The 24,906-nt window shown below is 48.0% G+C and overlaps 1 protein-coding gene across 2 annotated transcripts in view; it reads left to right on the forward strand.

The window, feature by feature from the left end:
- The window catches only part of Abcc1 (ATP binding cassette subfamily C member 1), a 117,384-nt gene that overhangs the window by 74,287 nt on the left and 18,191 nt on the right, over window positions 1-24,906 (forward strand). For both annotated transcript variants that reach the window (XM_051206755.1, XM_051206756.1), the window contains 8 exons: window positions 492-638; window positions 1,620-1,707; window positions 3,731-3,806; window positions 6,379-6,505; window positions 8,254-8,430; window positions 13,613-13,780; window positions 16,097-16,280; window positions 24,751-24,826. In XM_051206755.1, coding sequence (XP_051062712.1) covers window positions 492-638; window positions 1,620-1,707; window positions 3,731-3,806; window positions 6,379-6,505; window positions 8,254-8,430; window positions 13,613-13,780; window positions 16,097-16,280; window positions 24,751-24,826 — 1,043 coding nt within the window. The remainder of the gene's footprint in view (window positions 1-491; window positions 639-1,619; window positions 1,708-3,730; window positions 3,807-6,378; window positions 6,506-8,253; window positions 8,431-13,612; window positions 13,781-16,096; window positions 16,281-24,750; window positions 24,827-24,906) is intronic.

Raw genomic sequence — 24,906 nt, forward strand, 5'->3', positions numbered from 1 at the left:
GCTGACAGGCAGAGTAGGAAGTAGGTCCCTTTGCTGGTTTCATCAGACCCAAGCTTCTAGGAAGATGGAGTCCTTGGCAGCTTGGCCAGAGGGGCCTGGCCAAGAGTGTACAGTGGAGTAAAGTTTCCCGGGTGACCTTATAGGATTTGCGCCCAGGCTGGGTCTGCTTGAGACTGGGTCTGTTATAACCCAGACTGGCCTTGAACTCCCTCTACAGCCAGGGATAACCTTACATTTCTGGTCCTCCTTGCTCCTCCCCTCCAGTGTTGGGATTACAGATAAGCATGCCAAGAATACTTACCTGATCATCTGTCTTTCTGGTTCATCCTTTATGATGCAGGAATGCTGCCTCTGCACCTGCCCCTTCCCACCCCCCTTTAAATCTTTTCCATTTTAAGCCCTGTAAAGAGATCTGACTTGACTGAATCCCCCTTCCTTCTGTGGGTGGTATAGTTGTGGTTCCATCATTCAATACTTTGCCGTGTTTGCAGGTGGCCTTGTCAACCTTTGCTGTCTATGTGACCGTGGATGAGAACAACATTCTAGATGCAAAGAAAGCCTTTGTGTCCCTAGCCCTGTTCAATATCTTGCGCTTCCCACTCAACATCCTGCCCATGGTCATCAGCAGCATTGTGCAGGTGTGTATCGGACAGAGTGGTCCAGGAGGGTAACATAGGGGCTCTCAGAATCCTCCCATGGTCATCAGTAGCCTCATGCAGATGTGTCGGGGACAGTGGGAACCAGGAGTGGACATGGGAGCTGTGTCAGGTGTGTGGGTAGACAGGGAACCAGGAGGGGAAATGAGGGCTCTGAGCCATGGTACACACAGATTCCTCAGTGTCATTTGGACCCAGCCTGTCCCACTGACTTACGCGAGCAGCCCTGACAACACTTTTCCAAACTACTTGTGTTATGTCCTGGAGGGCCCAGTGCGGGAATCCAGTTGCTGATCCCAGTGTGGCTCCTGTCTCAGCAGCAAGGAGTCATTTGATTCTATTCTGGGAAAGACACACATTTTCCTTCTTTGCAAAGAATGCCTGGCTCTGTAGCCTAGCTTGGTCTAGAACTCAACTCTAACCCAGACTGGCTTAGAATTCATGTTCTTTCTACCCCGGCCTCAGAAGTATAAGAGGTACGGACTTTACCTCAATAATTCTCTTTTAATTTTAAAGAATCTTTCTAGAATATTCTATGTTCCTCTGGCCCCTCTCACAGCTGGTGTTTAAAAAACATGGGTGGGTCTTGGCCTACTTCTTCAATTTCATATGCTGCTGATGGGTCCTGATCCACCCTCTGAAAACTCTGAGTACACTCCTCTCCCTCTTCCCGTTTCCATCTATCCCTCATGCTTTCATTCTTTCTGCATGGAAGGATTTTTAAGCAAACCCAGACCCTTTGCCCATACAAGCTGCAGCATGTGTTGTCTTTCTATAATTAGGACCCCCAAACCCAGTGACTTGTTGAAGTCAAACTCAGTCTGCTAGTGTAGAGATGCTGCCTTCCAAAGTCCATTGCATGTGGCAGCACACCCTTCATTTACTGACTTGTGTGGGCACCAGGTGAGGGTGGCAGGTGGTCCAATGGTGCCAGGGTGACACACCCTGTGCTTGCTTCTCCAGGCCAGCGTCTCCCTCAAGCGTCTCAGGATCTTTCTGTCTCATGAGGAGCTGGAGCCAGACAGCATTGAGCGGTGGTCAATCAAGGATGGTGGGTACCTTTCCTCTACCCACTTTGGCTCCTTATCCTCCAGGACCTGACTCTGCCCAGCTTGCCCACAAGACCCAGATCTAACCTCTGCAGAGGGGACCAGGAGGGGCTTTGCCCTCCTCAGTGTGAGTGGGAACTGTGGGCTGTTTAGCCCAGTTGTTGGTTCTGTCCTGGGTGAGGAATAGCCCAGTTTTTGCTTTTGCCTATGTCTGCACTCAGGCATTTTCTTCATCTGGATCTTTCATTGGATGTTTTAATTGATTGATTAGTCAATTTATTGCTGGGGAGGAACATAGGAGTTCACATAGAGCTAGGCAAATGCTCTACTACTGACCTGCAGCCTCAGTCTACCATTTACTTTTTGAGACAGGATTTAAGTTGCCCAAGCTGGCCAACTGAATAGCTGGGAGTACAGGGCTGTGCCATGGGGCCCAGCCAGGTATCCTGTGTATCTTTATCACTGGCTTTATTTCATAGACTAGTTGATCCTTCTGGATGACCCCTGAGCTGGCATCTTGTTTGGGAGTCTCTAGTCACTTTGCAGTCATAGCTAATGACCCCAGCAATGGTGAGCCTTTTTGGTGTGTGTGTGTGCATGTGTGTGTGTATGGTTTGAACATGGAGTGGAGTATGTCCGTTAGAGCGGGAGCCAGGGCCAGCAGATGTGCCTGAGGCCTCTGTGCACATGTACACACTACTGTGGTGGTTCAGGGTGCTGCCCTGGCTCACATGAGGAAAGAGGTCCACAGAGACTGTCCAGCTGGCAAGAGGCTGTCCATACCCTCTGCCTCAGAGGCCGAATAAGCAGGAGTGATGACGTGTCTGGCCAGGAGCCTAATGGGTGTGTCTGCTGTTCTGTAAAGGTAGTAGCTGCTCTCCGCTGCCCTTAGCAGGTTATCACAGTGGGTGCTTGAGGCTCACGGTTCTTGTTGAGGACAGCCTTTTGACTGTGGGTGCTGACTAGTGTCCCTGACATCTCCCTACCACATCTCATAGTAGTGACAACCAAAATTATCTCCAGGCACTGCCATGTGTTCCCTAGGGGGATACTTGTCCCTTTTTGAGCACTACAGTTCAAGCAGGTGCTGAACTCTGCTGCATGGGATTCTGCTGTCCTGAGGCTCTTGGGGTGTGAAACATGGACTCCAGAGCCAAGCTGCGCACCGTTCTCTACAGGTGCCAGAGTCAGAACCAGTCTTTCTGCTTCTGAGGTTTTTAATCACCGTGTAGCCCTGCCTGTGCGCCCCGCCAGAGCTCAGTTGGCTGGTGCACTGTGACTGCAGCAGCTTCCGGCTGGTTCTTGCAGCAGCACACCCCCTTCCTCTTCTGGGAGGCTGCCGCTTCTGCTTTGCACGCCTCTCAGGGAGCAGAAGTTAGTGTCATTTAACTAGCAGCCTCCTCTTTCTGTGGGTTTCTGGTCTATAGCACTTACCCTGGAAGTGTTTCTGGTAGCCTTAAGGGGGCTTTAAAAAAATTAGAGACAGAAGCTAAAGGAAAATGAGGAAACAAAATTGGTGGAGCAGGGCAGGACCCTCAGGAATCTGGACTTTATAATGTGAGCACTGGGCAAGTTCCCACCCTTCCCCCGCCTTCCCATTCCCTAACAGGCTTCCAGTAGTCTTTTTTCAGTTGATTGTCACTGAAGTTGTAGAAAGATTGCCCAGCTGGGAGGTGGGCTGGGAGGAATGGCTAAGGGAGGGAATCAGAAAGGGAAGATGTCTTAGGATCTAAGAGTTGAGGGGTAAAGGCCCTAGCTTTAAGCTAGACAATAACCTAGGACCTGGAGTATGTTGATCTGTATGATGGTAGTTACCTTGATGGAGAGAGGTTTACACATGAGCACAACTCTTTTTCTCCTTGATCTTGGCTCATGCTCAGTACGCCCAGCCAGAGATGGAAGAGGGTATCCCCAAGCATTGTGTAACCAGTGAGGGTCCTCAGCCTCTGAGGGGCCTAGAGCAGGTCATCTGCATGTGTGCCTGTTGCCATGCATGACTCCCAACACATAGTCTCTGTTTTCCAGGTGGGGGCATGAATAGCATCTCTGTGAAGAATGCAACATTCACATGGGCTAGGGATGAACCTCCCACGCTAAATGGGTAAGCCTGGGAGGTGGACACACTGGCACTGGGGCTCTGAACCCTCTCTACCTTTGTGACCCTGACTTTTACCTTTCTCAGCTTTGGTTTACCCATCTGAAAAAAGGTCCGATCACAACTGCTTGGGCTATTGTGAGGAGAAGCTCAGAAGGTGCTTGGTACAGGTATCCCTTCTGATTGGGACAGAAAGTCGTGCTCCTGGGCCACAAGGGGAGTTTGGGGTTTGGGGAAGTGAGAAGGTCCATTTGAGGTACGGCATGAGCCAGGGACTCCGGAACCTATAGAACTCTGCTGTTCCTCTGAGCTGCCCCATTCTCAGACTCCCTGCCGATCTCCCATTGACCCAGATTGGGTCTGGTGCTTCTCTCTGAGCCAGGCACAATGCTTAGAGGCCCAGGGTGTACTGGTGTCTAGGCTGGGACTCTGTTGAAGGGTTTTAGTCTTAGCAATGCATTTCTCTGTATTTCTCAGGGGTTCCTAGCAGCCTGTTCACCCCAATAGTATCTGTCCCTGTCCCTATTCCCTGGACACCTCATATGTGCCTCTCATTCACTGTGACTGTACTGGCTTAGTGATCTTCTCAAGGAATCCAAAACGCAAAGCCAAGGGAACTTTTTTGGAGCAAAGTTTGTCATTTGTGCTCCTAAACAATTGTTCTCTGTCATGGCAGCTTGCCCACTGTATTTTATCAGTCACAGGACAGACTGTCCAGAGAAAGGAATCTCTCCCTTTCTGCTTCCACTGACTACTCAGGGTGTAAGACCTTCCTTTAGGGCTGACTTAAGTCTCTTTCCTGTGCCTGCTCTCCACTCCCAACTTCCTAGCACTCAGGGTTCCTGCTCTTTTCACCTGTCAGGGTTGAATCCCCAACCTTCTGTGTTTAACCTTTGCCTCCCCTTAGCCTGTAAGAATATTCTGGTCTCCCCTGGGAGAAGGGAGGAGCTGCCTCCCTGGGAATCCTCCCAGGGTAGCCCCATGACCCTGCCCCTCACAGTGCAGCACAAAAGACTCAACAGCAGTGAGTAGTCTAGGAGCTAGGGAGATGACTCAGTAAGTAAAAACCTGAATGTGGCCCTCAACCCATATGACAAAAGCTTGGCATGGTCACATCAGTGTAATCCCAGCACTGGGAGGGAGAAACAGGCAGATCCTGTGGTGTACGACATAACCAGCTTGGTGAATTCCAGGTCGGTAAGGAACTCTGTCCCTAAAAAACAAGCTGAATGGCATCAGAGAAATGACACCTGAGTTTGCCCTCTGACCAGCTCTCACATATCTACACAAACAAAACAGTTGATCCATGTGGTTAACTGGTTCTGAAACCATTGCCCAGGAATGAGAAGGGTCTCTGCCTGGGGGCCAGGGATGCTCGTGTGCTCAGCCTGGGCATGGAGGTCAATGTGCTGAGCTGTCGGCTGTAAGAGCAGCTGTGTCGTGCATGATGACAAACTAGTCTTAGCTGTAGAGCTTGCAGCTTACGTTTCTGCACTTTTTAGACAGAGCCTCACTATATGGTCTTGACTAGCTTAGAACACACCATGTAGACCAGGCTGACCTCAAACTTGTAGGGATCTGCCTGCCTGGGATTAAAGGCATGCTCCACTACTTGTATTTGTTTGTTTGTTTTTTCCAGACAGGGTGTCTCTGTGTAACAGCCCTAGCTGTCCTGGAGCTAGCTCTGTAGACCAGGCCTGCCTCTGCCCCCAAGAGCTGGGACTAAAGGCATGTGCTACCACCACCTGGCAACTCCTATTTGTTAACAGACCATTTCAAAGCTGAGTATGATGGTGTTCACCTGAAGTCTCAGCACTCAGGAGGAAGAGGAAGGAGGATCAGAAGTTAGAGGGTCAACCTTGTTTACATAGTGAATTGGCAGCCAGCTGTGTGGGACCTGACCTCGGGGCAGGGTGGCGGGCAGTTCTGAGGAGATGGCATCATTAAAGTGCTTGCTGTGCCACATGAGGATCCAAGTTCCATCAACAGAATCCATGTTAAAAGAGAACAGCATCTGGGTGTAGCAGTATATGCCTGAGATCCCAGCCCTGGGGAGGCAGAGACAGGAGGACCTGGAGCTTACTGGGCAACCATCCCAGCATACTTGAGAAGCTCCAGATCGTAAGAGACCTTGTGTCCAAAAAAGTGCAAGGCAGTCAGAGCCTGAGGAGCACATTGACCTCTGGCCACCGCGTGTCCACACATTATGCACTCATGTGCATACACAAACATAAGGACCATTCAGGGTTAAGGTCTTTCTGGAACTCAGCTCTCTTTACACAGTCCTTCAGAGTGAACCTTCTTTCATAGCTGGCCCAACACTCTGGACTTTCTCAGACAGTCCCAGGTGCATAGCAATTTGAGTTCAACTGAAGGTAGCTTGTTGTTGGGGACAGTGTTGTAGACCCAGTGAGGCGAATACCCTCCATCACCTCTCCAAAGTGACATGTAGCCCATAGCCATCCTTGTCCCACAGCCTGGAAGTCTCCAGGCACTGACCAGGACAGCCAGAGTGTGGGCCACCCTCAAGAGGAGATAGGGCACTGTGTCATTCAGGCTCCTTATTCTGTCCTTGCAGCATCAACTTCTCCATCCCCGAAGGAGCACTTGTGGCCGTGGTGGGCCAGGTAGGCTGCGGGAAGTCATCTTTGCTGTCAGCCCTGCTGGCTGAGATGGACAAGGTGGAGGGACACGTGGCTCTCAAGGTAGGATGGGGCCAGAAGCGGGAGAGATGGTTCAGGAGGAAGGCTCGTCAGCCTAGTGTCTCTCACAAACTGTCCAAGGGAGCAGCCCCCTTTTTCCTTCTGCCATCCCCCATTCTCTCTGCTCCTATGGAAAGACAGCTTGTTGGCTGTGGTGGAGTGTGGTAGCTGCTCAGTAAACAGGCTGTGAATTCCCAGGTATGCTGCAGAGAAGAGCACATTTGTTGTGGCTTCTGCTTTCTGAATTTGCCTTATTCATATGATGATCTCCATCCCCATTTTCCTGGCTGAATAATACTCCTGTGCGTGTGGCTGAAAAGGAGGAGGGCTATTTGAGGGAGGAAGAAGCTAAGCTAAGGGAAGGAGAGGCACTAGGGTGAGTTTAGTCAAAGTACAGTGATATATCTGCCTGAAAATGTCAGAACAGAGGGAGGGGGAGGGGTGGAAATTCCTGGTTATACCCTAGCGTCCCTGAAGGTTCAAACTGCACCCCTCCACTCTCACTTTACCCTGTAATCTTTGTGGCTGGAACCTTCTGGCTTCTTTCTTTTGGATCATTCTGTGTCTCGTCCTGTAAATAGAATATAACCAGTGCTGGTTGATGTGGCTGGAATCATCTCAGAACCTGATGTGTGAAACTCAGTTTGAATCCTTAGTGTTGAATTTTTGATATGGGCCTGGAGGGGAAGAGTGTGGAATTAGAGAGTTGAGGTGCAGTATGTTTCAAGCTGAGCTAAACTTTACATGAAACGTTCCAGGCTGTTGTAAGCTCAAGTCCCTTGGGATCTTTCTACATGCACCTTGTTCCCGCTGAGGCCTGTACTTGCTGTGTAAGTCAGCTCTGCAGCAGCCAAAATAAAAACCAAAATGATAAACAAAAACCCAACTATTTTACTGTAGCCAGCCTGTGCCCGATCCATGTCTCCGAACCTGTCTGTCATTTGCATCCCCTTCTCCTGGGAACTCAAATCTGGGGATGTGGGCTTTCGTCATGGTTTGATTTCAATTCAGATGTTTCCCTTGCTGGTTCAGTGCTCTTTTAGAAGTAAGTGGGCAGTGTCTGGGTCCAGGCAAAGACTTGTTGCTTCAAGGTATGTCCTGTTGTTTCTTTCAAGTAGTGGGCGGGCAACATGAAAAAGGTGTTTAGATATCCATGTTACATTCTGTTTCATAATTCCTGGGTTCCTGCCATCCCAGGCACTGATGTTTTGAGCCCGAGACTTGTTTGTAGCTGGTGATTTCAGAAAGCATATTGAAAACATCAGTTTTTCCCAGTGTCTTGGTATGCATGGCCTGCAGATGAATTATCTTGTGAGGTTTACAACTGGTTTGTCCTGACATGGGGGCTAGGATATTAGCTAGGATATTAGAATAGCAACTGAGTCATTTTTCTGAGAGTTTAGATCCAGATTTAGGTCATTGATTTCTCTTCCCTTCCTTTAGAGTCCTCGGTGTTAGTTACTTCATCACCTTTTTTGATAAAGGTGGGCATGACACCAGCCCTGTGTGAAATGGTCCCTGTCATCTGCCTTCCTCTCACATGACTCACCCTTGTCCAGTCAAGCTGGCCTTTCTGTTCCTGAAAGAACTGCATTCATTTCTTCCTTGTCTGTGATGTTCCCTATGAATTAATGCCCTTCTCTGTTCTTGCCTGTGTGTGTGTGTTTTGGGCAACCGGCTCTTCGTGCGTGCAGGTGTACCTCATTGTCTTTTAATCAAGTCTGTCTGTCTTTCCACTGTCTGCCACACAGGGCTCTGTGGCCTATGTGCCCCAGCAGGCCTGGATTCAGAATGACTCTCTCCGAGAGAACATCCTGTTTGGGCACCCCCTGAAGGAATGTTACTACAAGTCAGTATTGGAAGCCTGTGCCCTCCTCCCTGATCTGGAAATCTTGCCCAGTGGGGACCGGACAGAGATTGGTGAGAAGGTAAGTATGGCATGGGTACCGCATGTAGCTGTCAGGTCCACACTTTGTCAGTGCCGTCCTCCTGCAAGTGGACTGTCAGGGACCTGCTGTCTCCAGCCTGTGGCTCTGCTCCTTTTGTCAAGTTCTGTGAGTTTGGTGAGGGTCTATACTATCTGGCTCTTGATGCTGTTGTCTGAGTTGAGGTGTCAGTAGCCACCCAAGTGGAAGCCTCTCGAATGGTGATGCTTTTGCCACGTCACTAGAAGTGACTCCCCCTGTCAGTCATACAGGGCACCTCAGAGCCTGTGAGTGATAATACAGACAGCTCTACACTAGATGACACACACTTCTTCACTCTGCTGCCATGCTGACATTTTAGACCTGAAATACGTGCACAGCAGCTCATGTGATCTCTAAAGGATGGCTGAGGAAAGGGAGGCTCAGAGAGATCAGGCAAGCCACACAGCAAAGGGACGGAGGTTCTTAAGTCCCTCTTGTCACCTGGTCCACTGTCCCTTTTGAAGAAGGCCTTAGGTGTGCCTCCCAACCCACTTGCCCCCACGCGCTGGGAGTGCAGCCGGTCACAGCGATGGGGAACTCTTGGGAAAGCTAAGTTTATAGGCTCCCAGTCTCCAGCCAAGGATCTATCTACCAACTTGCTTATTTGATGCACAATGTCTTTTACTTGTATGGATCTGGGGATCCTTTGGATTGGCTGGGGCCCTTGAGTTGACGCGGACAGGTATCTTTAAACCTGTAGTCAAAGCAATTAACCAATTTGGCTATGAGAGGGCAGTGCCAATCTGCCTCAAAGTATACATAGCAAGATTTTCATAACAGAACAATTGTCAGAAGTACATAGCAATGCTATGTGACAAAATAAACATATCAGGATCATGGACAGAATTTACATAATCAACAATAGAACATTTTTAAGGGTAGTCCAGCCCCTGAGCATTCAGTTTAGAAAAAAGGGGTGACAAAGGAGTGTAGAAATCTCTTGTGGTTGCTTCTTGCTGATATGGGGGTGAAGTTGGGGGTCCTGAAGGCTTGAATGCAGTGGCAATCTGGGAGGGGCAGGCTGTTTCATTTGTTGTCTAGGCTCTGTGGGATGATCTTGGGCCAGGGACGTATAGGCAGTTTTTAAGCAGTCTGTAATTTTTAATGCATTAGAAATCTGCTGGAACAAATATATATTAATGGCAGAACATGAAGTTAGGGTATTTTAGAGAGGGAACTTTTCTAAGGTGTACATTTGAAATTTTTAAGTGCAAAGTCCTGGCAGATGAGAAAGGGGAGTTCCAATATTCAGAAAGACAGAGGAAAAGAGATGCTCTCTTTAAGGCAGTAGGCTGGTGGGGAAACCAGCAGCAGCTTGGTAGGACTTTCCTCCAGTTTGTCTCCACCTGTTGGTGCTGGTGACTTCAAATTGATCTTCTGAAGTTACTAAGAATCTTTGTTTTTTTGTTTTTTGTTTTTTGTTTTTTGTTTTTTAATTTAAAAAAACATTTTAGGTGAGAGTGCGAACACAGTCCCCCACTTTCACAAAAAAAAAAAGAGAACCTTCTTAAAAAGACAAAAATTCCAGATAAATTAACATTATTATTATTTGTGGTAATGGTGGTGGTATTTTGTCAGAGCCAGATTAATAGTTTATCAGGGTTTTATTAATTAATGTTTAAGAATCATTGGAGTTTGATTGTAACTGCAGACTAGCAAGAGAAAGATCTGAAACATGTTTCATTCTTTTATACACCTCAGATTATTTTCTCTTAATCATCACCTAGGTTTTCTCATCCTCAGACCTTATAACTTGCATTTACCTATCCCAATAACTTGCATTTCACATAGCCTAAGTATCTTTCTTTCTTCCCAAAACATTCTTTTTATGTCCCCATACCTTAAGCCTTTACATCTCACACCCCTTATAAACCTTACTTATACTCAAACCCTTACAACTTAAACTTTAAAGTTTCATATTTTTATATCTCAGATTACTTCCTCAGACCCTCATGACACACTCTCTCAGTTATCTTTTCTTTCTCTAATTCTTCAAGAGACATAGGGGATGGATGGATTATTGACAGCAGCCCATTTGGGTGACTTTCTTTAAACAAAGGAATAGTAAAAAGTTATTTTGAAACCTATTTGGTGAGCTGTCTTCTATTTGGAATTTGATAGTAAGGCAAATTATTTTTAAACCCAGCAAATGGAAATATAATCTCAATGACCCAAAAGTGTAATTAGAACAAAACTCTGGCCATAAATACGAGGCATGGCATGGTTTTGTCTATAGTGGGAAATTTAAACTTTTTAAGTGCCAGGGAGCTAAGTGAAGAATTGTTTACGTTACTTAGCATATTTCATCAACCTGCATTCCTAATTATCCCAAATAGTTCTCAAGTAAATTAAGAATTCTTAACAGTCTATAAGTTAGTTGTTTTTATAAGTCCAGAAGTTTATGTTTTATCTCTCTTAGGTTTAACCTAAAAAATAATAATTTTGAACTGGAGTTCTTTTAGTTTGAAATGAAGGCTTTTTAATCATAAATACGATAGACTGTTAATATTATAAATCCTTTTATAGTGTATCATGAAATAAAGTAAGTGTAGTGATAAAGCCAACATAATAAAAGGAAAGGTTTTCGGGGATAAATGAGAATTCGGAAGCGCAGAAGTAGGAGGCAGCCAACCAGCAGTGTGTATGTCTGGACTGCCCGCAATAATTGGCATTCAAAACCAGTCAGTAGACACGCGTGCTGTGGCCACACTATCAGCCATTCTCTCCAGGTAGGCGGACATTTTAACAAGAAGACAAAAAGACTTCAAGTGTAACAGCCTGCCCAGGAGAGAGTAGGAGAGAGGAGAGGAGACACAGAAGGTGAATCTAGGAGATTGATACCAAGAGAGTCCCAAAATCACAGGAAGATGATGCGATTTTTGTAAACAATCAAAAAGCTCCCATATCCAGAGAGAGAGGGAAAGAGACATTTTTAGGACTTTTAAGGCAGTTGGAGAAAGAAGTGAAAGTGAACCATGAGAGATGGCTTATCCTTTGAGTTTCCAGTTAGCTTAAGAAGCCTGACTAGCATACAGAACACAATAATATGATTTCCAGTTACTTAAGCCAATCATATCTAATGTGACCTATCTGCTCTAAAAATGCCCCTTCTGCTGTGCTTAGAAGGAGCCCACATGTCCCCTCAAGATCTTAACCATCTTGCTTTATATGGGATGGCAGGCCCCAGCATGCTGGAATAATAAATACTCTTGTTGATTGCATTTAAAAAAAAAAAAAAGAAGCCTGACTAGCATGCAGGCAGGCAGCCATGAGTTATCTAAAGGGCAGCTCCTGCTACTCCAAACAGGTCTGTAATTAACTCTTTCCTTTCCAGAAATATTGTAAGAGACATGTTTTTTCTTCCTTTTTCTGTATACCAGAACTGTTTTATACTTTGTTTGACTCATTCTGAGGGAAAGACAAACACAATGGGAAGAACATAAAGATGGTTAGAGAATTAATCTACTCGGCCATGTTTACCTAGTGCTGGAGACCAAGGGATTTGCAGAATCCACTAATGATGACTATCTGAGGCTGACCATTAGAAAGTGTCCGTCTCCAACACTCCCAGAGGGTGTATGTGGGGCATTTCCTTCATGAAAACTATCTCTTCTCTGTGGGTAATTACCTGATTATCTCTATATTGTCCTCTGTTTCTGGTGCCAAAATAATGCTGACTACTGGGGGCCAGCCCCAGTCGGCACCAGGATAACAGAGACCTCAGAGTAGTGGGACTTGGAAAAAATTCTCATCTGAGAGTTGCTAGACTTTTCTGAGGGGAAAAAAGCAAACTAGCACATATTTTCTGCTGGTAACTTTAAAAAAAAAAAAAAAGAGCAAGTGATGGTAACACTCTCTTCAACTTAAATAACCTCTTTCTCAACAATCTCTCTTTCATACATAGGTCTCTCTCCGGCCCAGTTACATATTTCCATATTCAGTTACAGTTGTAAATCTCTACACAGCCATAGCTATGCATCTCATTTCCATCGTTCATCCACCATACAGCATGTCAGACAGTTTCTAGGCACAGCCTCTCTACGTAGCAACAGTTCTCTCTCACTCACTCATCTTGGTTACTGCATCTGATTTCAGGCCAATAAGCTGTGTCGAAAGGGCACAGCTTGGAAGGGACCTTTGTATCTGGACCTGTCATCCCAGCATGCAGGAAGCTGAGGCAGGAGAATCATGAGTTTGAGGACAGCTTAGGCCACCTAGCAAGAGTTCATCTCAAAATAAAATATGAAAAATGGCTAGCAGTGTGGCTCAGTGGTAGAGCACTCATTTAGAATGTACAAAGGCCCCGAGCTCTGTCGCCAGCACTGCCCAAATCAAATCCAATCCAATCAAAAATATGGGAGATAAGTACTGGGGCCAGCCTCAGCACAGGAAGGCAGTGTATCTGGACAGGCCCGGGGACTAGCCTCTGCAAAGGAAGGGAGTGTCTATCTCTAGAGGTTTGGGCAATTTATTCAATAGGTGTCCCATGGCCATCGTGTTGGTCACCTGTTGAGGGAGGTGGATTGCTGCTGCTCAGTGCTGAATCCTTCCTCCGTGAGTGGAGTTCTGGCTGGCTCTCAGCACTCTGGAGGCAGCCAGCTTTACTATGTGGTTGCAAATAGGAATGACAGCTCAGAGTGAAGCTCACCACAGACTCTGCTCACAACAACAGTAATGATGCCAGCTGCAGCATAATACAGTCTTTCTACAGACTCTTCTATAGCTGCAGTATACTAATGTAATCTTTCTGCAGACTCTTCTGTAGGCTGATGGGTCTGGAGCTGTCATCAGCTGCCCCCACCTCCTCTTTCTTGTGGCTCTAGAGACCAGACTGAGACCATGATGAGGCTAGGCACTTGCTCTGTAACTGAGCTGCATCTCCGGCCCTCCATTTATGTTTCACTTGAGATGTTTCCTAGGCTGGTTTTGAACTTGGCATCCTCCTGCCTCAGCCTCTGAGTAGCTGGGCTGGATAGACCTGTGTCAGCAGGTCTAGCTGTCTGCTTCCCTTCCCTGAGTGCTGGCTGGGGGTCAGGCACCCCACTCAGCAGCTCTTTTGTCCCCACTCTTGTTTTGTATGATTATGTGGTCCCTCGGGATTGTTCAGGGATCCCAAGAAACCTGCTCCTCACTGTCTTCCTAGGGTGTGAACCTGTCAGGGGGCCAGAAGCAGCGTGTGAGCCTGGCCCGAGCTGTGTACTGTAACTCTGACATCTACCTCTTCGACGACCCCCTCTCGGCTGTGGATGCGCATGTTGGGAAGCACATCTTTGAGAAGGTGGTTGGTCCCTCGGGCCTACTGAAGAGCAAGGTACTCTCCCTGGGCCATGACTTCAGGACTGGCAGCAATGGCTCTGGACAAGTCCCCTATTCTTGGGCTTGCTTTCTGTGTGTGTGTGTGTGTGTGTGTGTGTGTGTGTGTGTGTGACTTCAGGACTGGCAGCAATGGCTCTGGACAAATCCCCTATTCTTGGGCTTGCTTTCAGTGTGTGTGTGTGTGTGTGTGTGTGTGTGTGTGTGTGTGTGTGTGTGTGTGTGTACGTACATCATATATATGTCAGGGTTTATGTTGCTGTGACCAAACATCATGGCTAAAAAGCAAGTTGGGGAGGAAAGGGTTTATACTTCAGCATTGCTGTTCATCACTGAAGGAAGCCAGGACAGGAACTCAAACAGGGTAAGATCCTGGAGACGGAGGCTGATACAGAGGCTGTGTCTTTCTCAGCCTGCTTTCTTTCTTTCTTTCTTTTTTCTTTCTTTCTTTTCTTTTCTTTTTTTTTTTTTTTTTTTTTTTTTTCTTTTGGATTTTCAAGATAGGCCCTAACTATCCTGGATCTTGCTTTGTGGACCAGGCTGGTCTTGAACTCATAGAGAGCCACCTGCCTCAGCCTCCTGAGTGCTGGGCTTAAAGTTGTGTTTCACCATCATTTGGCTAGGAATGTCATTCTTAAACATGCTATTATATGGAAGAAACTAAAAAAATGCCATCCTGAGTGACAGAAATGGAAAGCCATTGCCTGTCCAGCCTGCTTTCTTAAGAACTCAGGACAACCAGCCCAGGAATGGCACCACCCAACATGGGCTGGACCCTGCCCCATTGATCATTAATTGAGAAAATCCTTAACACCTGGATCTCATCGAGGCGTTTTCTCGGCTGAGCTTCCTTCCTTTCTGATGACTCTAACTTGTATCAAATTGACACACAAAAGCAGCCAGTACAGTGTGTACTGGTGTGCATGCATGCATGTGTGCAGGTGGAGGCTGGAAGTCCACCATGCTGTCCTTACTCAGGCACCAATGTCCCTTCCTGAACCTAGAGCCCCCAGAGACCCTCCAGTCTCTGATTCCCTGGCAGTGGCACTACAGGGTCTGTCACCATGTCTAACTTTTTCACGTGGATTCTGTTGACCAAATTCAGGTCCTTGTGTGGCAAGTACTTTATGAACTAAGCCATTTGCTAGCTCCCCAAGACAGTCTTCATAGGGTGAGTTCTTGGCTCCACTTGAATTCATTGCCTCACTGGTTAAAGAACCTTTTCCCCCACGAGATCACCCAGACCTTCAGTAAGTCTGTCATTCCTTCCCCATGGCAAGCAGGGCTGAAACTGATGATGGAGCTTGGAGTAGGAAGATGACTCAACCAGCCTTGGCCAGAGAGGATCCTGTTTTTTGTTTGTTTTGTTTTGTTTTTTGTCGTTATTTGTTTTTTGGGGTGGGGGCTGGTGATAGAGGAACATACTGGTTCTTCCTAATTATAAAGTAGCAATGTGTATAGGAAGGAATGTTGAGGTTTGAGAAAAACAGCAAAACCAAAGCAAGTATTCCCACCCTTTCCCTTAGTGGTGGTGTGCTGTGTTTACCTTTTAAAAAAACATGGCAGTTTTTTTAAACTATCTATTGATAGTTTAATACCCTTGAATTTGCTCAGCATGGCAAACCAAGCAGAACTGTGCAGCTTAGATCATGTTTGTGGTGGGTTTGAGCTGGAAGGATAGGGAAAGTTACTGTCTAAAACACAAACATCAGAGTCAGGAGTGGTGGAGTGCACCTGTTAGCCCAGAACTGAGGAGGCTGAGATCAGAAGATTAGGGCAGTCTGGCCTATATAGCAAGAAGTTGTCTTAAAAGACCAGGACCAGAGGGATATGTAGGCCAGTGGTAGCGTGCCTGTCTCGCATGCACAGGCTTTGAGCTCAGCACGGCAAATACACGGGGCTATCAAATGCAGATTTGTACTGTGGTCTCACTATTCCTTCATCCACACTCTTGGGTGGTGTTGTCTGTCCCTGTCTTAGAGTTTCCTTTTCAAATGGTCTTCCCAACTCTCTGAATTACCCTTCTGTACATTGCCCCCTCCTGTGCTGGTTCTAGCCTGTGGTTCATTGTCTCCATCCCTGGAGTCCAGGCAGGGTTCTATTGGTTTTGTCCCTTGCTGCTCGTGACTAACACTGTGTGGGCTGGGGTGGGAGGTTTGGGGGGTTGTAAGACAGGAGAGTGAGTGTGTTCCCAAAACCTTTGGACCTGAGCAATGCCACCAAGTCCTGAGATCCTAGATACCTCTAGTCTCTACAGGGCTGTAACAGTTTCCTTCACGGTGCTGATGGGGTCAGGTCTCTGCTTTGCTCATAGACACGGATCCTGGTCACCCATGGCGTCAGCTACCTACCCCAAGTGGATGTCATCATTGTCATGAGTGGCGGCAAGATATCAGAGATGGGCTCCTACCAGGAGCTGCTAGACCAGGATGGGGCCTTCGCCGAGTTCCTGCGTACCTATGCCAGTGCTGAGCAGGACCTGGCCTCAGAGGATAACAGTAAGGACGACAGGGGGACTTTCAGGAGCTGGTTCTGATCCCATAGCTGCTTATGGGAGGGTTTACCTGTGCCCAAGGGGTGCATTCATGAATGTATGAATGACAAGCCCATTGTGCTTTGGGGATCAACCAATGGAAGACCTGCTTAACCTTGCAGGTCAGGTAAAAAGGGTTCCTAGCACTTGACACCCAGGCACGTAGGGTTGGGTCTTGGCTTTGTTACCTCAAGATTAGTCTCTGTCCTTCCTATGGGCTTTAAGCTCCCCAATGGCTAAAATGGGGACAAAAATAGTTACAGTTTTCTATATTCCCTGGGGTGCTGAGTACCAGTGACAACCGTGATGTGGCTCAGAACAGCATGAGGCTCATAGGATGTGGCCTAAGGCAGAGTGTGAACACTCATAGTGGCCATCTTCCTCAGAGGTTTGTGGTCCGGGGCTCCTCCTTAAGACCTCTTGATCTGTGTCTCTGTCTTTTCACCCCCAAAGAGCTAAATGCAGGGCCAGCCTGGCATGTGCTGGTGAATAGTGTAGTCTTGGGTGACATCCTAGGTGCTTGAATACTATAGCTGTACTGTTCCCCTGATACATGACACCACAGACCTGACTGTTGCAGCCACCAGTTCTCCTAGACCTCTGCTATTGGCCCAAATTTTAGGTGCCAGTTGAATCTGCCCCTGCAGACTTCCATGCAGGGGACTTAGGAAGCAGGTGCCAGGCTCCAGCAGCCTGGGTCCCTCCATCAGTGGCCAACAAATTGGGGACCATTTTGCAGCCTTCTCAGGCAGCCTCTTATTCCATTAGTTACACAGGCTCTCAGAGGCCCCCCTGGTTAGCTGCAGCTTGGGAGCAGTGGCCCCAGTTGATAACAATGATGCCAGCTAATATTGTTCTGTAGCCCACAGGGCTTTGGTCTGGATACCTTCCTTTGGTTAGAGCTGCTGTAAACTGCCTGAAACTTGATTGACAATCCCCCACCTAGCCAAAGCCTCTCTGGGACATGCATGTTACCCTATACATCTCCAGATAGATCTTAGGTAGATGACCCTTTTTAATGGAGCTCCAGGATCGCCCCCATTGTACAGTTTCCCAGGGGTAAAACTCTCATCAGAGTCAGTGAATGGGGGCCCTGCAGGCAGTAGCCTGCGGTCCCAAGGGTTGGCCTGAGACCTTGGTGTCACTAAGAAAAATGCTGTTTGCTGTCCACTCACTTGGCCATTTGAGTATTTATGGAGCACCTACTGTATATGAAGTGTTTAAGCATTTCTCAGGCCCTGTCTTTGTTAGGGTTTCTATTGCTGTGACAAAACACTATAACTAAAAAGCAAGTTGGGGAGGAAAGGGTTTATCAGGCTTACACTTCAGCATTTCTGTTCATCACTGAAGAAATTCGGGACAGGAACTCAAGCAGGGTAGGATCCCGGAGGCAGGACCTGATGCAGAGGCCATGGAGGGGAGCTGCTTACTGGCTTGCTTCTGCAGGCTTGCTTAGCACACCTAATAGATGCCAGGGATGGCATGACCCACCATGGTCTGGGCCCTCCCCCATTGATCACTAAATGAGAAAATCCTTACAGCTGGATCTCTCATCCAGTCAATTCCTCAGCTGAGGCTCCCTCCTCTGGTGACTTACACAAAACCACCCAAAACAGACCCATTTTACACAACTTCCCTGAAAGCAATTCCTCCCTCAGACCTTTGAGGTTGGAAGCTGGCTGTAGAGTGTGGGCTGTGCTGTGTTCAGGCCTCCGTCTTCATCTTTAGAGCCCTCATCCTCCTTCACATACCTGGTCCTCTTGCCCAGTGCTGGGGTTCCCAGGCATGCACTGGTCAGCTCTTGATAAAGAAAGTAGTAAGGTGGAGGTTGGACCATCTGATTTCAGTGAGACTCACCGTAGGATAACCAGTCTTTCTTGGAGATTCTGTCTCAGACACTCTAACAGTCTGAGGCTAGGGGTGAGGCCTTCACTTGGAACTTATAGGGGGACATACGCAGTTAGGTTTGGGGACAAGATAACATGAAAATCCCTTTCCTAGTGGACCTTAAAATGTAGAGGTAGAAGACAGATTCATGCAGCCAGGATTCAGTATAGGCTCTGGGGTCCTCTGAGGAGATGATAGGCATGGAGAGGAGCTAAGCCAGAGACTCTCTAGGCATATGTGCAAAGGCTTCAAGGCTAGGCTACTGCAGACAGATCAGGTTAGGCAAGGGAAATCAGGGTAGGAAATAGGAAGTGAGGCAGCGAGGTGTAGTGTGAAAAATAGAAGACCCAGAGACAGATATTAGGGTTCAAGATTCAAGCTGAAGATCAGGAAAGCAAAGCAGCTGGCCACTAGCTCTTACCTCTAGTTCAGGCTGAAAGGGCTGATCCACGAACTCTTCACCAAGCCTCAGAATGAAATCCCAGATTGCTATGCTTTCCTCAATGTGGCTGGAGAATCCTGAGATTTCCTATCCTCTGTGTGGCTGGAAAATAAATGGCAGCTCTGAGACCCTGTTCCTGTCTCCACCTCTCTAATGCTGGGATTAAAGTGTGTGATCCCAGGTGCTGAGATCACCTTTGTGTGAGCTGTTTCTTTTAGGACTGGATCAATTTCCTGTAGTCAATGTGGCCTTGAACTGACAGAGATCCATCTATCTCTTAATCCTGAGTCCTGGGATTAAAGGTGTGTACCAACACTACAGGATCTCTATAGCTTGAGGCTGGCTTTGCTTTCTGAATCCTCAGGCGAGCTTTAATAAATCATAAATAATATATCACCACAGCGTGATGCTCACCCAGAAGGGCCTTGACGAACTCTATTACTCATTTTTTGTTTTAAGTGTATATGTGAACTTGAGTGTAAATATGTGCAGTGTGCAGGAGACCAGAAGAGGGAGTCAGAGTCTCTGGAACTGGAGTTACAGACAGTTTTGAGCCACCACGTGGGTGCTGAGAATCAAATCCTGGTCCTCTGCAAGATTAGTCAGTGCTCTTAACCACTGAGCCACCTCTCCTGGCCAAGCATGGAAACTCTTGAATCCTTGAATGTCAGAGAAGAAACATCTGGTCTAAGGACACAAAGTGGTGACAGCAGTGCAGATCTCTTATCTAGTCTTTTATGTAGGGGAAGTGGGGCCCATTTTCATGTCAACATTAGGGTATCATCGGTGTTTTTATTTTCCAATAGGGGAAGGGACAGCTGGAGGTTGAGACAGGGTCTCACTATACGTAGTGGATGTCTTGAAACTTTTTATATAGATTAAGTGGACCTTGAACTCACAAAAGATTTCGCCTTCTTAGTGCTAGAATTAAAGATCTGTTCCACCATGCCCAGCACATCATAGAAGTTTTTAATAAATATGATATTAACATGCCAAGTGTGGAAATACATACTTGTAATGGCAGCACTTGGGAGACTCCAGAAGGCGGACCATTGGGAGTTTGAAACAGAAAACCAAAAAGCTTTATTGAGCTATCATTCAAATTCCAACCATATGTTCATTGAATTTGTGCCGGCTGGTGTTTGTTAACAAACTCTCTTGTAGCCACCATGATTAACTTTAGAACATTCTTGTCACCTCAAAGGAAACCTCAGAACTATTAGCAAGCACGCATGTACACTGCCTTTTTTTTTTTTTTTTCTTTTGCTAGAGTCCCCAGTCCTCGGTAGGCACTCCTGTATTCCATCTCAGTGGACTGTTCCACTCTGAACTTTCTGTGTCTACAATATGTGATGTTATCTGGCTTCTTCAAGTCTTATATTCTCAAATCTTGTCTACATTGTAGCCATGCATCCTTACATGGCTGCATAATTCTTCATTGTACTACACTGCATTATTGACTTATAGCTTGTTCATGAGGTTGGGGACAGGGTCTGCTTCTGCTTGCTGGCTGTTAATCATTGCTCTGCTCTTCTGTGGTCTCAAAGAAAAGCTACAGTGCTAATGCTAGCAGCTGGGAGAGGTTAGTATGTGCTGCAGACACTATCTTTAAGAGGAGGAGGAGCTGTGACTTGTTTTTTGCTTGTGTGACAGCCTTTGCTCCTGCCAGCCTTCATGTCTGACTGGAATGACTTCTTTCTACGTGATCACACCCTTGTGGTTACAAAGGTCTACCCCAAGTCTGGCCTATTGTTCTCAGACAGAATTGTCCTTACCTCTGAGGTCAAGTGATGGATTGGGGCAGTTTTCTTTGTCACTGCATTTCACTTGCTCAACTCAGTGTGTAAGGATTTTCCTGAATCCCTGTTTATGAAGGAAGTCTGTCTGTCTCACTCTTCCTGCTCCAGCCGTGAGAGCCCTTTGTACACAAATGGAGAACTGTATTTCTTAGTTACTCTTTTCTTATATTTTAAAAAGGGTTCTACATGTATTTGGTGTGTATGTGTGCATGCATGTGTGGCACTCAGAGAGGGCGACTTGTAGGGATTCTAACTCTGATCTTCAGGCTTGAAAGCAAGCACTTTTAACCACTAGACTCTCACTGGCCCTAGTTTATTTTCTGTATATGTCACACTTTATTTGAAAACGAATGTACCACATGCCCCACCCCCAGTGGTGGGCTCAATTCCCCAGCTCAGCCACCTAGCCTCCTGCCAGGTGAGATGGGGACTTGTCTCACCCAGCCCAGGCAGGAGGATCACAGGTTTGAAGACAGCCCAGGCTCCTGTTTCATGCCCCGAGAAACCCAGGTACACCTCACTTCCTGGCCATCACCCTAAGCTGCAGATGCAGAGTTCCTCCTGCAGGGTGGTAGCTTCCTCTCACAGCCCTCGGCAGCTGCCCATCTTTCTCATGGCCCCAAGATGTTGGAAAGTGATGCTGGAGGCCTGACATTGGGTGCTGCAATCACACAGGTCTATTGGGGTAAAAACGAGGAATCCACTACAAAGCAGTTGAGCTATCTCCTCAAGGGAGGCTAGCCTACTGAACCCATGAAGTCCCAGAGCCTTTTTGAGGACAGGTGCTACTGGTGATTCTCTTGGTGCCTGCTTGAGGGCGTCAGGGAGGCAGAGCTAGGCAGTGGAGACAGTGCCTGGATTGGAGGCCCAGTGGCCCTTACTCAGTGCTGGGAGAGAGACTGGGGCAGTGGGTAAGAGAACTTGCTCTGAGGGGGATCTGAGTTAGGCTCCCCTGCACCACCTGTGTGTCTGTCAGAGAGCCCCACATGAATAGAGCTATGAAAACACTGGAACAGAAGAGGGCTGAGCTCATTTTGCCCATTTCCCTGAGGTTTTGCAGCCAGCCTCGTACATAGACTCTGAGGGCAGGGTGTGGCTGTGGTACCCGTAGTGGCACTGGAAGGGTGACTCCACCTCCTCACTGGTTGTCACTTGTCAGTCATCCCATTGAATGGTGCACCAGGAGCTGGGAGAACAACGGCAGATGAAACCTAGTCTGTCCTAGAGCCTGCAAGAGAGACAGACTAAATTACAAAGAATGCCATGGTGGTGACTGCATCAGTGGGGAAGGCTGAGTCTGGCAGCACCCAGAGAAAAGGCCCCACCCCACCCTGAGGTGGGGTCGAGGACACATCTGAGCAGCGTGGCCTCATCTCACCTTCATGTTGACCTTCATGTCGCCGGCCCAGGGGAAGGGTCTGTGGGGCCTGGCCTTCCTGAGGGGGCAATGGATTCACCTGGCCTCCTACTGACTGTCATGCTTTCTCTGAGCCTGTAGTGTGCCTTCCTTCCCCTAACAGCAGCACTTTGCTGCTCTTCCACCAACAATGTGGGAGGAACTCAGGGCTTCGCTCATGCCAAGCCAGTGCTGTCTCTGAGCTCCACTTACCCTTCTTATTCTTCTTTATTGCCTGACCTGGACACCAGACACAGACCCTGGTGCAGGCTGGGCAAACACTGTGACTGAGCCGCATCCCCAGCCCTCCTTTTACTTTTCACCTGAGATCTTGCCCAGGCTGGTCTTGAATTTGCCACCCTCCTCCTAGCCTTAGGAGTAGCTGGGACTGCAGGTGTGTGCTCCGTGCTCAGCTCCTCTGCTGTCCTGATGGTTAAATATAATTGGAGCTTCTGGAGAAGGTGCTGGTCAGGGCTCTCCCAGCCCATGTGGGGTTGGGAAACTGAAGTGCACATAAGGCAGGTCCTCAGCCCGGTTTATCCTTCAGTCCTCTGGGCCGGTTAAGAAGTACAGAGAAGGAGTTGCCTGTGGCTCCCAACAATTCCCAGATCTCATGCCTCCAGGCACTGAGTGAAAACCAAGGAAGGTCAGTAGCATCTGGGCTATGATGTAGGCAGCCATAGGCATCTTGGGACAGCTGCTGCCATTGCGTGCTTGGCAGGGAGCTGGGATGCGCATATCTAGGCTCTCTGATGTTTCCAGATCCAAGCTTGCTTATCTCCCAGGCCTAGTAATCCCATCCAGCATACTTCTCAGAGACCATGTTGGGAGTGCTGGGCAAAAAGCAGGTGGACAGGGAAAGGACAGGGCTCTAAAAACTGCCTTTACATCCCTGGGCATGACCCTTGGAGTGGAGGAGGGGTATGCTGCAGCAAGACCCAGTGGCTGACTGGGGTCCCCGTCCTCTCTTACATGCGGTAGTGTGGTGCTGAGCTCCAGACCAAGGGCTCTTCAGCTGACACCTGAACCTACACAACCTATTTTAAATACACGTAACCTATCAGTCAGAGGCCTAGAGATGGAGTGAAATTTGGGAACTGAGGGCCTGTCAGGGCACAGTAATGGGGGTGGTCCTTAGTCACTACGGCCACTGATGGTAGAGTAGGGTCTCAGGAGAGGAATTCTGACAAGTACCTCTTAGGCAAGGGAGCCCTTAGATGACCTAGGTTAGCTCATGGGCACCTGGTAGGTGAGAAAGGAGCCACCACAGAAGCTGCCCTGGGGCCAGTGAAGCAGGAGCAGAGGGATGGGGGGGGGGGTGCTTCCTTATGCCAGCAAAGTCCTGATTGTTACCATTCACCCTAGCAACATGGCTGTTTGGGGGTGAGTGAGGCAGTGGCTGGGCTGTGGAGATGAAGGTCAGTGAGTGCTTGCCTTAGAAACACGAAACCCTTGTCACTGAGCCTGAGGATGAGGGAGACCCTGTCTCAGAATTCAGGGTGGATAGCACTCAAGAAACAGCAGCCAAGGTGTTACAACCTCTGTCCACGTGTGCTCACAAAATAACATAATGAAATGAGTATGGATACCGATGTTCAAGGGGACCTTTAAAGGAGTTAGTCTCAGTTCTAGCCAGGTCCAGAATTACTTGGAGCACATTTACAGATGTTCATATAATGAGCATCTCACTGAGCCTTGTGAAGTAATCTCTGCCTCCTGCATATGAGGATCAGGTACATTCCCACTTTACAGATGTGCAGTTTGAAGCTGGGAGAGGTTTTGTACTTCATCAGGGCACATAGCTAAGTGAAAGCTCAGCCCCAGACTGTTGGAGCTGAGTCCCTCCCAGTGGGGATGCAGACAAGATCCAGGTGTCTGATAGTTTACAGAGCCACCCCACCTCAGGGGCACCTTTGTTAGCTTGGAGCTCTCCTGTAGCCTCATCCCCTCTAGCCTGTTGATGGCCTCCAGGACAGGCTCTGCATTTTGTGTTGTTGTGTGTGTCGCCCTTATGAGTCCCAGTCATCCTGACAGTGTTGGTGGTCCTGTTCTTGTATCTGTGAGCGACCTCTACCCTGCACACATACACATACCTGTCCTCTCTCAGTACCAAAGAATGGCGAGGCCAGTGCAGGGGGGGAGTCTGGATTGATGGCTGCTGTTGAGTGGGAGGGACGGTGGTGTTTGGTGCCCCTAGTCACATCAGGTGCCATTGAGTTCTGATCTTGTTGACACCCTTCCTTCTGGAGTAAGAGCAGGCATCTAGCAGTGTGCCCCATGTGGCCCCAGCAGTTGTTCACCCATCAAAACCTTAATACTAGAGACATGGGTATTCTAACAGGCCTGCTTCTCCATGCTCGGCCTCCCCCGTGCAATCTGACCACACAGGCTAAGCTCTGGCACCGAGGGGCCTCTGTGCCTTTGCCTTTGGTGGATGCATCGTCATAGTAGTTGGTTTTGCTTGTTTTTGACAAGGTCAGATATGTAGCCCAGGTTAGTTTTTAACCTGCAATCCTCCAGTCTCAGATGACAGCTTGCATCACTATTTGGGTGTGAGGTTCGTAGTAAGCAGTGCCCCCTGCTGGATGCTTAGAGTCCAGCACACTTTGCCCTGTCTCTCCTTCCTGCCTTGGCTCCAGCATCTCCCTGATGAGTGCTTTTTACACATTTTACCTGTGTTTCCTGGTGCCATTACCTCCATCCAAGCAGTCAGGAGCAGAGCCCTGCACCTCTCTGAGGGCCTGAGCTGTGGATGGCGCTCAAAGCAGTGTGGTTTTGTCTTTTTCAAGCTTCCTGGCAGCCAAAGCCACTGTTATCCGCTCTGGAAGTGACTGGGTTCTTGTTCTATTGTTTGTCCTTGCCCACTCTTGAGCTCTTGACACCACATTCTCCCTCTTCTGTCTTCTGCCAGGTGTCAGTGGTTCAGGGAAGGAGTCAAAGCCTGTGGAGAATGGGATGCCAGTGACAGTGGGGAAGCTCCCTCAGAGGTAAGCACTGGGGAGAGTGACCGGCCCTGTGTTGCTCCTGGTTCTATATCTCTGTCTGTGGGAACTGAGAAGGGACAGGT

The sequence above is a fragment of the Phodopus roborovskii genome, unplaced genomic scaffold (assembly GCF_943737965.1).
Source record: "Phodopus roborovskii unplaced genomic scaffold, PHOROB, whole genome shotgun sequence".
Taxonomy (NCBI): Eukaryota; Metazoa; Chordata; class Mammalia; order Rodentia; family Cricetidae; genus Phodopus; species Phodopus roborovskii.